Source organism: Myotis yumanensis, unplaced genomic scaffold, assembly GCF_028538775.1.
Source record: "Myotis yumanensis isolate MYYU_CA2020_CCGP unplaced genomic scaffold, mMyoYum1.0.hap1 SCAF_17, whole genome shotgun sequence".
Lineage (NCBI taxonomy): Eukaryota > Metazoa > Chordata > Mammalia > Chiroptera > Vespertilionidae > Myotis > Myotis yumanensis.
In genome coordinates, this window is record NW_027223768.1 from 17,732,217 (window position 1) to 17,748,219 (window position 16,003).

The window sequence follows — 16,003 nt, forward strand, 5'->3', positions numbered from 1 at the left end:
GCCTTGTGGACATCCTAGTGGCGATGTTGAGTTATCAAAAACGTATATGAGTCTAGATTTGGGGAGATGGGTCAAGCTGGCTTTGTTCTATGGGAGTTGTCAGAATATAGTGGAATTCAAAGGAATGAGATTGTAAAATGTCACAGAGTTTGGGATCTGGAGGCCAACTACTTATTAGCTGAGTAACTTTGGGAAATCCATTTAGCTACCCTGTGACTCAGTCTCCCCATCTGTAAAACGAAAATAATAATAGTAACTACTTCACAGGGTAAAGTTAGTTAAAATCACTAATATCTGTAAAGCGCTTGGAACATGGCATATACTTAATAACTACTAACTGTTCATTTTCAGTACATCTACTCTGCACACCTGCGGGACGTCCCGAATACTTGCCTTAACTCCTATTGTTATTGATGCAGCGGTGCAGCTATGCTTCCTGTGGTGTTACTGTGTTTTTGGTTTGTGACTGTTAATTGGGACTAAGAGTTCCACTGAGTTGGTTTTGCTTCAGAACAGTGTCCTGAATTTTTGATATATTAGCTCTGCCTCAGTTGTTGGTACATTTTTTTAAAGCCTGTATATATTTTAGTATCTGTTACTTGTTCAGAAAAAAAAAATCTTACACGTTTCTTCAGTGCTGCTCTCCTTTGCTTTTCTCAGTGCTCAGCAGAGGAGCAGTCAGGTTCACAAGAAAAACACAATTGGAAATCAGGTAGGAATTGCTTAAAAGAATTAGTGCATGCACGCCCCAGTGAGTTTGAACTAAATTGCTTGATTGACTATTAAAAAATGCAAATTAATCCCGTGCAAATTTTGTTGGAAATGCAGCTTTCAGTTTTGTTTTGTTTTGGCTTTTAAAGTTTTTAGAGCGAATTGTTTGTTTTTTCCTTTCTTCTCATTATTTTGCTACACTATGCAGTTAACCCTATTGATTTATTTTAAATAACTTCTTTGCTATTTGCTCTGTTTTTCAAATTTGACTCCTTATATCCTACTTTGCTTGCTTACATTACCAGTAGGCTTGATTTAACACCAAATCTGTGAGTCAGTTTAAGGTTAAAATATGGTGAATAGTTGCATGAGCTTTCTGATGCTGCTGACTAGTTCACACGTTCGCACAGCTTGGTAACAGTGAAGGGACAGCTCACAGAGAAGGCAGTTGTTGCATTTCACTGCTGCCACACCCAATTCCTGTTGGTTAATAAAGATGTGAATTCCTCAGAAGATCTGATCTTTTGAGTTTTGCGTTTTGGGCTGACCCGCTGTTTCTAATAGCGCTCTACAGAGATTGCATTAACTCCAATAGTTTGCTGCTGCTTTTATGTTTTATGTGATAATGAATATTTGCATTGTTATTTCTTTTCAAGTCAAAACAATGATGACTTTAAAGTGTTGTTTTTTGTTTTTTTTTAATGCAGAGGTACAATTATTGAACAAATTGAAACCTCTGCTCTAGATTTTTTTTCCCATTGTTTTGAAAGGAGAAGAGGTAATAACAGACTTTATTTTAAAAACTTTTTTCCTGAACTAAAGCATATAATTCTTTGCTATTTCAGGGAACCAATCTTCCGCCTTCAAGGCAAATTGTACGAGCTAAGTTCTGTAAGCTTTACTGTTGCTTTTTCATTTAGCTTCCCATGGGCACAGTTTTGTCTTTAACTGATTAACTCAACTAGCGCTTGCTACTAATTTTTTTTTAAACTTAGGTTGTCTTGTCCATAACACCCTATCATTGAAATAAAAATCCTCTTAAGAGCGTTCATCCCTTCACTGCTAATAACTCGCTGTGATTGAAAGGTATGAACTAGTAAACTCTAAAATGCTGTGATAATAAACCTTTAACATTGTGGGTGCTTTGGTATTTCTCTAATTTTAATGGGCCTTAAAATAATTAAAATCATTAATGATCTCCATCTCTGTCCTTTTATGCTATGTTGTTATATGGTGTAAGCCTTTGTATAATACTATTTCCAATAAATGTCGATGACGCTCCTGCAAGGTGGGTGAATATTGAACATCTGATTTGTTATATTCGCTGATAAACCTCCCCAAATTCCAATTATTTGTAGTTATTTTTTTAAAATAATAAAACAAAACCAAATTTACATTGATTGCAATTTTATATTGCTTTACAGTTGAATCTTTTAAAACTAGATACTCTATCTTCATTTTATGAAAGTGTAAAGATCCTGTCAAATTCTAACAATCATTTTTTGGGGAATGATTCTACTCTCATTTCTACCATGGATGAAGCAGCCCTAAAGTCTTCCTTCCATCTACGCACAGTGGAGGATGAAATGGGAGCATGGGCCAGTTATTTGCTCCATGTTGCTTTGGAAGAAACGGACTTTGGAGCTAGACATCCCTTGCTTCAAATTATGACCCGTCACTTAGTAGCCAGATGGCCTTGGACAAAGTGAGCCTGAGTTTGCTCAGTTACGTGATGGGAAGAATAGAAAAGATTTCTGCAGGGTGAATGGGAGGATCTGATGTAATATACACAATGAGGTTTGCAGCTAGGTCCTCGGTTTGTGACCTGTAAAGAGCAGATACCTTGCTCCCAGCAGGTAGGTGCTACTTCTTCAAACTTTTGGGAGAAAACACATAAAGTATAAGAAAATAATAAAAGTTATAAGATGAGAAGAATGAAACACTGGAAAATTAGAAGCCATGACACATTATTCCAAAGATTGCAATGCGCAGAAAAAGGATTTGCTTATAAAACTTTCCTCATGGAAGTACATATTTATTGGAAAAGCAATGATAACAGTGGCATAAATGCATACTCTAAATCAGATCTGAAAGGAAACTCTGAACCAGTTACCACTTATATTACTTCCAAATGCGCAAATCATGCTAACGTGTTTTTATGACTTTACTTTTGCTGAGTATTTCCAAGCTCATACATTTTGAAAGTTTTATAAATCCAAAGATAATAGAATTGGGGGGGACTGTTATCCCAATATAGGTACTTTATCCCAACTTCTTGGGTCTAGTTGGGCCTTGAAAGTCAAATTTTTTAATTTTATGTTAGAAAAGCAATACATATTTCTGTGGGGTCAGAGATAGCACCCTGTAATTAAATACATTATTTTTCTGTAGTGAGACAAATGAATAGTCACACCAGATAGATTAAATGAGACATAGAAATACTTTCATGTTGTCAGGTTTTGCTGCTAAATTTATTTAAAAAAACTTTTTTTTTTTGCATGTAATGGATTATGAACCTGAATGTCTTATTTTTCAAAGTAAAATCCAGTAATTAAAAGCAATACAATATAGTTTAGGAATCCTTTATTTTTTTCCTTCTTAGCAGAAATGAATCATGTCTTGAAAACATTTTCCTTTTGAATTTGAATATCTGATGTTGATTTGGGTTTGTATTAATACAATTTATCAGTCAAGAGGCTCAAAGCCAGGGAGCCAGGGAGCCCAGCCAGCTGACTGATGCCGACTTTTGTGGTTGGTGGGCTGAAAATTCTGCAGGATCCTAGCAAGTGGTTCATCCATTCCAATATGCATTTAAGGCTCTGGGTTGGAAGAATTGCTATGCAGGATCTATACTGAAATATGTTAGAGGGGTTTAAGGAAAGCAAAACTCCTCTTTAAAGTCTAAATTCCAATTGCTTTTTTCTACCTAGGAATTTGCTTACAACTTTTATAAGTTGATGTCTGCAAATGTACAGAAATTTATGAGTACACAATTAGCTTTAGGTTGGACCGATCAAAAATGTAAATTTAAACTTAATTTCATTTATCCCTTCATTCATCAAACATGTATTTGAAACACTCTGAGTGATAAAAACTGTGGTAGGTGTTTAAGCCAGTGATGACTAAGTCACAGCCCTGTCCTCAGGGAACTCACAGCCCAGTGAGGATGATGGTAAGTAAGAAAACTGAAGAGTGCTTCCTTCTTCAAGGCTAGTTCTTTCCGATCCTCCAGGTCTCACTGAGACATCATTTCTGCGAAAGGTTGGCCCTGACCATTGGAACTAAACACACACCCCTCCCCAGTGTCTTACTATCATCTTATGCACAAAATTTGTGCACTCAGGCGGGGAGGGTCCCTCAGCCTGGCCTGCGCCCTCTCACAGTTCGGGAACCATCAGTTGGACATCCTTAGCACTGCCTCGGAGGCGGGAGCGGCTCCTGCCTCGGCCACTGCACTCGCTAGCCATGAGCCCAGCTTCTGGCTAAGAGGTGCTCTTCCTGTGGGAGCATACTGACCACCAGGGGGCAGCTCCTGCATTGAGCATCTGCCCCCTGGTGTTCAGTGCGCATCATAGCGCCTGGTCGTTCCACCGTTGGGCCGAAATCAGCTCTACGACATCCCCCGAGGGGTCCCAGGTTGCGAGAGGGCACAGCTAGGCTGAGGGACCCCACTGGTGCACGATTGGGGCTGGGGAGGGAGGTTGGCCAGCTGTGGAGGGACCATGGGAGGGCTCCAGGGTGTGTCTTGCCCAACTCGCTCAGTCCTGATCAGCTGGACCCCAGAAGCAAGCTAATCTACCGGTTGGAACATCTGCCTCCTGGTGGTCAGTACATGTCATAGCGAGTGGTTGAGCGGCCTTAGCATATCATTAGCATATTATGCTTTGATTGGCTGAATGGATGATTGGACACTTAGCCTATTAGGCTTTTATTATATAGGATTTTTTATCTTTCTTCACTAGGACCTAAGCTCCATTAATGATATTTTTTTTATGATGCTTAAAGCAGTAGAATATCATTTTAAGGTTTTAGGCATAATCATATTAACGTTTTAGAAAACTCCTGCTTATAGTGTGGAGAAAGTTCTGAAGGCAGAACAAGGTTAGAAAAAGAAGACTAGTCAGGAGGCTGTTGCTGACAAGAGATTATGGTGATCTGGGCCAGGCTATCTATACTGGATTCAAGGACAAGCTCATGAGTTTGGGAGAATTAAATAGGAAGAATCCAAAGGAAGTGTGATGAGATGAGTGTTGGGGAGACATTTGGGGATCATTAGCAGTGCTGTTCAGATATATGATTTAAGCACAGGTGAGATGGTGGTGCTCTTAATGGAGAAAGGAACATAGTGAAAAATCCAGTTTTGGAATCAGAAGGGTATTTGTTGAGTATGAATCACTATGGGAGATTGGAATAAAAGTCCACTGGGAAGTTGTATAAAAATGTATAGAGTTTAGAAGACACAGAACCTATTTCAAAGGTAGTAGGAAGCCACTAAAGGATTTCCAATAAAGAAGGGTTACCGTCTGATTTGTATGTTAGAAAGGTCTGTGTGTCAGCCATAAGGAATGGTTTGGAGAAATAAAACTAGAGAGATGGAAATTTTTGAAGAGGTTTTTGAGGTAATTTCGTTAAGAAAACACAAATGTTAATAATGGGAGGTATATAGGAGAAGGAACATTTAGGAACGGTTAGCAGGTAGAAAGAGTTAGAAATCATTTTGGGGATATTAAATCATCCTCCCAGGCTATGGCTAAGGGATCCACTGTTGGGAGTGCAGAAGTAGGAGGAGCAGATTTCAGGGGCAAAGGGAGAAGAAGGTGGTGATTGCAGTTTGGGATATATTTTTTGTGCCTGTTAGTGACATCAGTAGAGTTTGAGGTTCAAGACTTGTCTACACTGGAGATAGAAGTTTTACAGTTTTCAATGTATGCTTGGTAGCTGAAGCCATGAAATTACCTACAGAGGATGAGCATATGGAAGGAATGATGTAGAAAGAAGAGTCCAGAAGAATGAGGAACTTAAAATTAGTCTAGGAACTGATGAGATAAGTAGGAAAACTTGGGGAGTAGTAGAATGAAAGCTAAGGGAAGAGAACATTTCAAGGTCTTGAAGGTTATTTCAAGGGAAAGGTACAATAGTATTAAATGTTTCCAAGGAGTCCAGAAACTTTGGGGAGGTTGTTTAATAGTTGGGCAGGAAGAAGGTTCTGTGCAGTATTGGGGACTAAAGTAGTATCAGTCCTCTTGGTCTTGTGAATTGCTCTTCTACTCTACAGCTAGAAGGTAGCAAGAAGCAGAGAAAGCAGACCAAGAAATTGATGTCCTGAGCTGGGGTCTTTTTAAGGAGGCAGCATGTATGGTCAGGAGAGCAGATGAGTTAAAGTTTTAAAGAGATAGGTTGAAATAAAAGATTATGTCATCTAATATGAATGGTTTTGATTGATGTATTTGTCAGGACAGGCCAAGCAAGTAACAAACAACCCAAGAATTTCAGTAGCTTACTATAACATCAGTTTAATTCAACCTGCAGTAACAATCCCATGAAGGTCATTGAAATGGGAACAGCCCTGCTTCACACGGTCAGTCATACATGGTCTTTGGAATTCTCTTCATTTTTCTAGCAGATAAGAAAGAGAAAGAAGCATGAGTGAGGGAGATTTTCAAGAACAAGCCTAGCAATGACATTTTCATTTCCATTCCATTGATCTTCACTTAGTCATTTGGCCTCACCTAACTGAAGGAAAACAGGAATATAATCTGAGCTTGTGCCCAGGGACAAGGAAATACAAAAGATAATGTTGACTGAAAATGGGAAGGAAGTGGGCAAGTCAGGGCGCTGGGAGTTTTACTGAAATTAGAGAAATATGTACCAGGATTAAGGCAAAGAGGTGGTAGGGTTGGAGGTTGAAATCAGTGAATGAGATGTTGAATCCCAAGGTTTAAGAGGCCAGGGGATGATACCCAAGCATCAGAGATGTTATCGGAACAAGCAGAAACAGATGCTGGAGGAGGGCAAACAAGTGAGAGCTATAGACTTTTGTGGAACATTGTTAGTCTTTAGAAGGTGTGGGTAGCTAAGATAAGTGGGGATAAAATTTCCTTGATGTGAATATGTTTAGGGCCAGGATATATTGACTGATAATTTACTTCTTTAGCTATAAGAATCAAGAGAGGGAGGCACAGATGACTTATTCCTTGGCCCAGCCATATTGTCTGTTTTGTTTCCCAAAAATGTGTCTTCTATTGCGTTTACTGTAGATTGGAGTGTGAGATTTCCAACACCTATAATCTCCAGACAACCTTCTTGAATTATAGTCTGCAAGCAGAAAAGATCTTTATTTAAAAAAAAAATTCAAAACAGGGTTTCTTTCCTCCCTACTTTCTGTAAACTAGTGTTAGTAGTCACTAGTCCCTTTTTCTTAGGACTACCTACAAGTTTCAGAAATCATCAACACACCACAACATCCTAAAATTTTCCTACCATATTCGACTCATCTCTATAGGTGTAACTGCTGTTATCATTTCAGAATATGTATACATGCACACCCAAACATAGGTACACATATGTACACACAGACAGACACATGGTTTGAGATTTTTAAAAATGTAAGTGGTCATATATTATACACATTTTACACAGTAGTTATAAGCTCTACAAAGGCAAAGAATTTTGTCTCTCTTATTCACTGATGTATCTGTAACATCTAGAACCTGGTGAATAGTAGATGCTCAGTAAATATATTGAAAGTTGAACTTATTTAATCCATTTAATGATGTGTCTTGGAGATCGTTCCATGTAAGTACACAGACCAAAGATGACAAAACTTCTTTTACTGGTGCATGGTATTGTGCATTCCATAGTTATTTAATGATCTCCTTAAGGAATTTGTGCTCTAGTTTTTCCAAAACAGCTGAATCAGTTATAGACCCAATGATATATGAAAGTATATGAATCCACAGTAGTGAATTTTATTGAGATGGTCATTCTTACATTATGAACAAATTATGTAATATATTATATATATATATTGACAGATGTATTAACCATCCTTGGTTCTCTAGTATAAGCCATATTTGGCCATTAGGGGGTTGATTCTTTTGCCATTGAATAAGTTTTCCTCTTATTAGTATATTAATTAGTATATCTTGCTTATGAAGTAAAGTCATTCTTCATAAAAATACATAAATATATTTATAAATGAATAAATGAAAAATAAAATGACTGACTATGCAATACTATTAAAATTTCTACTGACAGAGAAATGTCACAGACAGCGAGGAAAAAAGACTATTGTATGCCTCATTCCTGATTATCTCAATTTGCTTGAGAAAGCAGGGGGCTGGGCTGTTTGTTGAGAGCCAGGGGAGTGAGAGTTACAGGGGAGCCTTAAGAAGATGGTGGAACTCAGTGTAGTTACTATGTGGAATGTAAAGACAAACCAAATGGCTTTCGGCTATTGGCCTAGGTCTCCCCACCAGTTCATATGCTGAGACTCCAGTGTAGAGAAGCTAATTTATTTGTTAATACTGAGAGACCCCAGTCCTTTCAATTAATCAAATTAAGGGTTTAGCAAAGGACAAATAGTAAAACCTCATTGCCTACAAAGGGGCCCTAGAATCTCTTGTTAGTGATGCTGTCCCTGTCCTATACCAGAAGGTCCTTTTGAAAGGATGTCCCTGGTTCACTATCACAGTGAAAACAAAAGTAAACAGGAGCCAATAAATTCTTGTAGGTATTTCCAATAGAGCTCTTTTGTTGTTTTTGCCCATTGCTTTCCATATTGAAACCAAATTCACCCAACACATAAGTATGTCCCCAGATCACTATGACCAAGGCAAATGATAGTTTCTGTGCCTAAAGCATGAATCTCTTCACATTCAGTGCAGTAACATTACAGAACTTTTCCTAAGTGAGTCAGAGTGTTTAGCCCACGATCCTCAAAAAAATATGGAGACATCTTGACATTCTTAAGCTATTTCATTGAAAGTGTTCTGAGATATCCTATCTAATAATAGACAAACATTGTAATTAACCGTACCTCTGACACGCTTCCCATCGGCTAATCAGGGTGATATGCTAATTAACTGCCAACCAAGATGGTGGCTGGCAGCCAGGCAGCTGAAGCGAACAGGAGGCTTGCTTGCTCCAGTGATGGAGGAAGCCAAGGTTCCCCGCCTGCCGCTGCCGGCCTCTGAGCTGCACTCTAAGAAACAATGTTGCAATTATAGAAGCTAAACAAACCCCAGAAACCTGCTTTCAGCCAGCTGGGCCTCAGAGCTGGAGTTGCAACAGTGTTTCAATTATAGAAGCCAAACAAACCCAGATACCTGCTTTCAGCAGCCGAGGTCTCAGAGCTGAAACCTCTGAGACACACTGACCACCAGGGGGCAGACACTCAATGCAGGAGCTGCCCTCTGGTGGTCAGGGCACTCTCACAGCGGGGAGCTCTGCTCAGCCACAAGCCAGGCTGATGGCTGCCAGTACAGCGGTGGTGGTGGGAGCCTCTCCTGCCTCCTCAGAAGCGCTAAGGATGTCTGACTGCAGTTTAGGCCTGCTCCCTGCTGGCAAGTGGACATCCCCCGAGGGCTGCCGGGCTGCCAGAGGGATGTCTGATTGCCATCTTAGGCCCAATCCCCCGGGGAGCGGGCCTAAGCCAGCAGGTGGTCATCCCCTGAGGAGTCCCAGACTGTGAGAGGGCACAGGCTGGGCTGAGGGACCCTCGATCCCCGCCGAGTGCACAAATTTTTGTGCACCGGGCCTCTAGTATATTTATAGAAAAGAGAGCTCATGTTGATCGTGTCAGTTAGGGGAGAAACCAGGGGTGGGGTGGGGGGCGGGAATTTGGTGATCAGCCTTGTGTGCTCCATTCTCGACATTACGCCAGACTCTTTGGTTTATCTTGAGTCTCATTGTCAGGGGACCTAAATGTCAGAACATTAATCCTGGCATTAGTGTAAATTGCTGGGCCATTTTATTATAATTTTTAAAAATGATGTTTTGTAATAAGATACTCCCATTTGAGAACAATCTTTTTCCCCCCTGAAAAATGTATTTATCTTCTAGTCGTAGGTCACAGATTTTCCAGATAGGAGCCTTACATGTCCATGCAAAATTCTATTTTCATAAGTCTGTCACCATTTCATGTAGCTACCCCTTTTCTTCTCGTTCCAGACACTTCAATATGAGCAGGTCGCTCATAGCTTCTGTGGTTTGTATGGCACAAGAAGATTGTAATTTTTTAAATATTGAAATTTCATTTTTACATGAAGTAAGCGAATGTAGGCTTAATAGCACATGTTGGTTTCTCATCTGTAGCTTGTATTATTCAAAGGCCAGACCAATTTTGAGCACCAACATGGCATACGTCTTTTTTTCTCTTTATTTTTTAGAGTAAGGGGTATTCCAGTTTCCTGTTTTCTAACGATGTTAATAGTTAGCATTTATTAAGTGCTCTGTGTGTGTGTGTGTGGGGGGGGGCTCATATTAAAACTGAGATTTGTACATGGATTGTCTCATTGAATATTTCCAAGAGCTTTATGAAGTTATCCCCAATTTGATGGATGAGGAATGGAGAGTCAAAGTCTTAACGTGACTTTCTCAAAGTTGTTCCATAGTAAGTGATGGGGTTGGGGTTTTACTTCAACTTTTTATTATAAAAACTAGAGGCCCAGTGAAATTCATGCATGGGTAGGGTCCCTAGCCGCTGCTGGCTGCCTACCAGGGCCTCCCTTCCCCCAGCTGCCTACTGCAGCTATGTGCCATGCTGCCCTCTGGTGGTCAGCACACATCTAACTCCTGGTCGGTCGAGCTCCCGCCTGTGGGGACAATTTACATATTAGCCTTTTGTTATATAGGATTGTCAAATATAGCAAAGAGCTGGAAGCCTAGTTCTGTGAAAGGCCATGTATGCAACCCCTAGTTTGTTTGTGTGTACATATACTGTTTGAAAGTAAGTTGCAGGCATCATGACTGCTCATCTCTAAATACTTCAGTTTCATTTCCTAAGCAAAAGGTCATTTTGCTTTTATGTCCACACCAACATTTTCTCACCCACGAAGATTAACAATGATTTTTAATACTATCTATTGTTCTTGTGCTTCAATTGCAGCAATTCTGGTAGCTTGAAAGAGTTAATGCTGGTCTCAGATTTATATGAAAAGACCAATGTGGTTTATTTAGAAAGATCAATGTGGAAAGACCTGGAAAGACCAGTGTGGTTTATTTGCCTAGCAGTATATATTTGCTAATTATCTTGGTGCAGAAAATAAGTAAAACTTATCAGAGGTGATCTCTTGAACAAAGTGTAAACATGTAGAGCTTTAGGTAAATGAAGGACTAAAATGTCTTACCCCCAAAGTGACTGTGAAATCTCTTTGACTCAGCAACTAATCCATTCCTCACCTCAGGGAATTCTCTTGGGCTGAATTCACCGGGATGAATGTTCCCTCTCCAGGAAATGAGTGTCCTGGTTTCCTAATTGAGCCTGCATTCCTTGAAGCTTTGCACTGTGCTCTTGCCTCACCAAACAGTTGGCTGGAGTGTTCGTCCTGACTCCTGGTGAGGTTATTTACACTCTGAGCCTGTGACAGATGGCCCCCTTGGGTGGATTATTCTATGTGCTGCCATTTATATTGTCTGGATGGAGCATTACTTGGAAACGGTGCACATAAATACAAATGAGCCTGACAAATATGCGCATGAAACTCAGTCATCATCATCATCATTTCATTTCCAGTGTCTTCGACTTATTCTTTGTTTGCAGTATCCTATGAATTCTTTATCTATGGGGTCCTATGACCTCTGCCCCTTTTCTAAGTTTCAAGTTGAGTTTCTATTGACTGTTTATAAGCGTTTTTTATGAGAAAGCACTATCATAACTAAAACATTAGTTGAAATGCAAGTCATTTTATTGTTTCCTGCCCCGGTCTACTAAACATGATCTTCTTAATTAAGGTAAGACATTTTTAGCATCGGTTTTTTTTGTTTTCAGTGTTTTTTTGTCTCTTCAAAAATCTTTTCCTTCCCCAGCAACTCTGGTCTTCCTGTTGACCTGCTGCGAAGTGGAGGAGGGGGAAAGGACAAGGGGGACTTGTTTTTGAGAACTCAACTATCTATAAATGATTTCCTCTCGTTTGGTACATTCTGATGCCTGGTGGCAGGACCCATGTCCTGAAGGAAGGAACCATGTCATCCCTCACTCATCCTGTGCTCAGAGCTTGACCACGGCTGTGAATATTATCTCCTATCACTCCTGACATTTCTCGTGCGTCTCTTCCCGAGCTACATAATTCATGTCACCGTTTTCCGGTGCATACGGAGTCAGGTTTTAGAAATATGAGACAATTTTAAAATTACAGATGCAAGGCCTCGCTGCGTGAGCCAACATCTGCAGCTAGTTTACGAGGTTAAGCAAAATAGCTGCTCTGGATGACTGATATTTACCAGGGCCTCTCCATTTCCCATCAGAAATAGGAATGCCTGTGACTTCTACGTTCTTCAGTTTTCAATGGGAATCGGGGTTTCATCCATTACATACCTCACTTCATTAAGTTACCTCACAGAGCATCCTGAGTTACAATTAGCCATGATTAAGGAGGCCGGTGAGAACATGGGTAATTAATGTCCACCAGTAATTAAAATACTTACCTTAACCAGAGCCCAACACTCTCCCCTAAAACCTTATACTGAAATTCCAAACCAGTAAAATCTCATAGGATTTTCTTTTGTTTTGTTTTGGTGCAGACAAAATAAAAATCTGGACACATCACTCCCTTGCTTACTCACAACCCTCAAAAGTACTTCTTTCCCTTTAGGACAGTGGTCGGCAAACTGCGGCTCGGCAAACCACGGCTCGCTAGCCACGTGCGGCTCTTTGGCCCCTTGAGTGTGGCTCTTCCACAAAATACCGACTTCTGCGCATGGGCCACGAAGTTTCAATTGCACTGTACGTGTGTGCCCGCACGTGCTATTTTGTGGAAGAGCCACACTCAAGGGGCCAAAGAGCCGCATGCGGCTCGCGAGCCGCGGTTTGCCAACCACGGCTTTAGGACAAAATCCAAATGTCGCCACCTTTTATCCATTCCCTGCCTGTCTCCTGCTCCTTGGCGCTTACACTCCTGAATTCTGTGGGCTAGCCATGGTGACCTTCAGGCAGTGCCTCCATGGTCTCTCCCTGTTGGGACTTTTAATGTGCTTCTTCCCGTGCCTGAAACATCTTTAAAAAAATTAAATTAAATATATATGTATTGATTTCAGAGAGGAAGGAAGAGGGAGAGAGAGAAACATCAATGATAAGAGAGAATCATTAATCGGCTGCCTCCTGCACACCCCACATCAGGGATCGAGCCCACAACTGGGGCATGTGCCCCAACCAGGAATCAAACTGTGACCTCCTGGTTCATAGGTTGACACTCAACCACTGAGCAACACTGGCTGGGCTCTAGGAACTTCTTTAAAATGGGTTCTGTTTGAGATATGCTTTCTTCATTGGCCAAGTCTTAGTTTTGTTTTGTATTTGCATCAAGATGATGCTGTGAAGGTACTGAGTCATCATTTGAAATCAGAATTGCATGGGAGACCTTCAAGTCTGTCACCCACCCATTCCAATCTGGCTGCTTCCCCTCTCCACTGAGCCACAGAAATGATGCCTGGCAAGGTTGTGCAGCCAGCACATATGAGCAGAGCCACAGACATTGAATGTTCTCATGCCAGTTACAACTGGCTGCTCCCCCAGTTGCTGGAGCTTCTCTCTCAGAACTCTCTCCCCCACAAAATCCTCCCCTTTATCCAGAAGTTAAAGGCAAGGTTTGGTCCAGAAGGGGGCCTCCTTCCCCTGCTCAAGCACTGAGTCCCACACCCCTTCCAACTGGTCAGGCTGCTGCCATACTAGTTGTTAAATGTTTTGAATATTATTTCTTCAACAACCTCCATGTTACCCAAACCAGAGAATAATTTTGACTTGGAGTTCTGCTTTCCCTCACAGTGGCATTAGACATTTTCAGCTCTCCCATGGAAAGTCTCTTCTGTTGACTTCTGTGGATGCTGAATTCTATTTTTGTCCCACCCTTCTAGCTACTCCTCTCTCTCCTTTGCAGGTTCATCCTCTCCACCCAGCCATTACCTGCTGGTTTTCCTTAAGATGCAGTCCTAGGTCCTCCTCTCTCCCCACTCAAACTCTCACTTTGTTATTTTTTTCATACCTAGAGCTTCAGTTACTCCTGTAGTCAGCAATTCAAAAATCTGTGTATCTGATTGAGACTTCTCCGTAGACGGTGGTTTATTTTACATGTTCACCTCTTTTCACGTCCTGACAGAACTCATTACTTATCCCCTCCCTCACCTTCGTCCTCCTACTCTCTCTCAGAAAATTTGCCTCCACAGCCTGTCTAGCTTCAGAAATTAATCCTTGGGCGTCATCCTGGACACCTCATTCCCCTTCATCTTCCATCTTCCAATTTATCATTGTCATAATAGTTTTCTTCCTAAATATTCCTCAAATATGTCCACTCCTCCAAACGTCCATTTCCACCACTCCTGTCAAAGTTACCGTTGTCTGTGACTTAGGATTCTGTCCTCCTGCCTCCTTTCCCTTCTTTGTAATCTCTTCACCAGACCAGAGCAAGAAGGAACTTGTCCCGATGCCAATCTTAGGTCACTGCCCTACTTTAAGCACTTCAAAGGCTTTCCATCCTCTCAGGATAAAGACCCAATTTCTTCACATAAATTACACGGCCGAGCATTGTTGTCCTCCCCTCCCAGGTTGTCTTGCATGAGGCTCACTCTTGCTTTCTGTGCTGTGCGTTCCATCTCCCATTGCACACCCTTCCGATTTCAGTGCAGTGTTAGCGTCTGCCAGCACCTCTTCTTCCACCCGGGCAGGTCTCAATGTACTGAACTGATCCTGGGTGGCAGCAATCCAGCTGTCACTTTACATTGATCTGTGTGAGTCTTTGTTTAGTGTCTTGTCCCCATTTGTCTATAAGCTCCATGAAGTTCAGGAACTGTGCCTGTTTTTTAAAAAATATTTTTATTTTTAACTGATCCTTGTAGTTTCAATGTGCTGCCTGACCCTGATAAATGACTCACCCATCCTATATAATAAAAGGCTAATATGCAAATTGACCAAACGGAGGAATGGCCGGTCGCTATGATGTGCACTGACCACCAGGGGGCAGATGCTCAATGCGGGAGCTGCCCCCTGGTGGTCAGTGTGCTTCCACAGGGGGAGTGCTGCTCAGCCAGAAGCTGGGCTTATGGCTGGCAAATGCAGTGACGGTGGTGGGAGCCTCTCCCACCTTCGCGGCAGTCGGACATCCCCCAAGGGCTCCCCGGACTGTGAGAGGGTGCAAGCCGGGCTGAGGGGTGCCCCCCCACACACACACAAGTGCACATATGTCGTGTACCAGGCCTCTAGTTTTCTATTAAATGAACTCAGAAATATTTATGAAGGTGCTTGTTTTCTCTCTCAAAGAAAGCCCTCTGAATTATTTTTAGAACAATAGACAAATTCTGCTCAGGCCTTGATCATTATGTGGTATCTCTTCCCTTGTGTGTGTGTGTTTTTGCCCTTGGACGTGAGAAATGGATGATGGGCTTAGCTCTCACTCTGTTTTGTATCATTGGGAATCTCTTCCACATGGAGGGCTCCCATGAACTTCAAAGGGAGCTCTGCACATGGAAAAGATACACAGGAAAAAAGTGGAAAAAGTAGAGTCCTGATTTTCATCATGGTTAATGGCCTGGACCCTGGAGAGGGTTAGGTGAGTAAACGCTGAGAATAAACAGCCCACTCTTAGTGAGCTCTTCAGAAATAGCTGAGCATGTGGAAGAAGGAATGTGTAAACAGGCGGCCAGGAAAATCCTGGGGAACAATGAAAGGGGAAGGAATTCCTTAAGAGTCGTTTTGAGAATCAAGATAATATAATAGCCTAGTGCACCACAGAGGCCAGGCAAACGCACTCATCGTGTGAGCACGGGCTGATGTTTTGGGAAGCCGCTTTGATAGGGCAGAATGAGTGGAAGACGGTGGAGACACCATACGTGTAGTTTTTGCAGATTGGAGCAGTCCCCAGAAAAGTGAGCGGGGGGCCATCCCTAAGTGAGGTTTTCTTGTGAAACAGTAACTTGGAGTTCTGCTTAACTTACATTTTATTCACGTGGTTAGGATTTAAACTTATGCTGGTGTTTTAAGGTAAAGGCTGGGTTTTACAGAGAAAACAGGAAGTTATCTTTTTGGCAGCCATATCTTCAAATAAAAAGGGGATTTGATATGAATAGTAAATGTAGGTCCCTT

At 41.4% G+C, this 16,003-nt stretch overlaps 1 protein-coding gene across 8 annotated transcripts in view; it reads left to right on the forward strand.

Annotated features, from left to right (window-relative positions):
- The window catches only part of DNM3 (dynamin 3), a 379,551-nt gene that overhangs the window by 140,564 nt on the left and 222,984 nt on the right, over positions 1–16,003 (forward strand). For 6 of the 8 annotated variants that reach the window (XM_070395789.1, XM_070395787.1, XM_070395791.1 and 3 more), the window contains 2 exons: positions 661–712; positions 1,557–1,586. In XM_070395789.1, the coding sequence (XP_070251890.1) occupies positions 661–712; positions 1,557–1,586 (82 nt within the window). The remainder of the gene's footprint in view (positions 1–660; positions 713–1,556; positions 1,587–16,003) is intronic. The other 2 variants (XM_070395786.1, XM_070395790.1) reach the window with 1 other exon arrangement.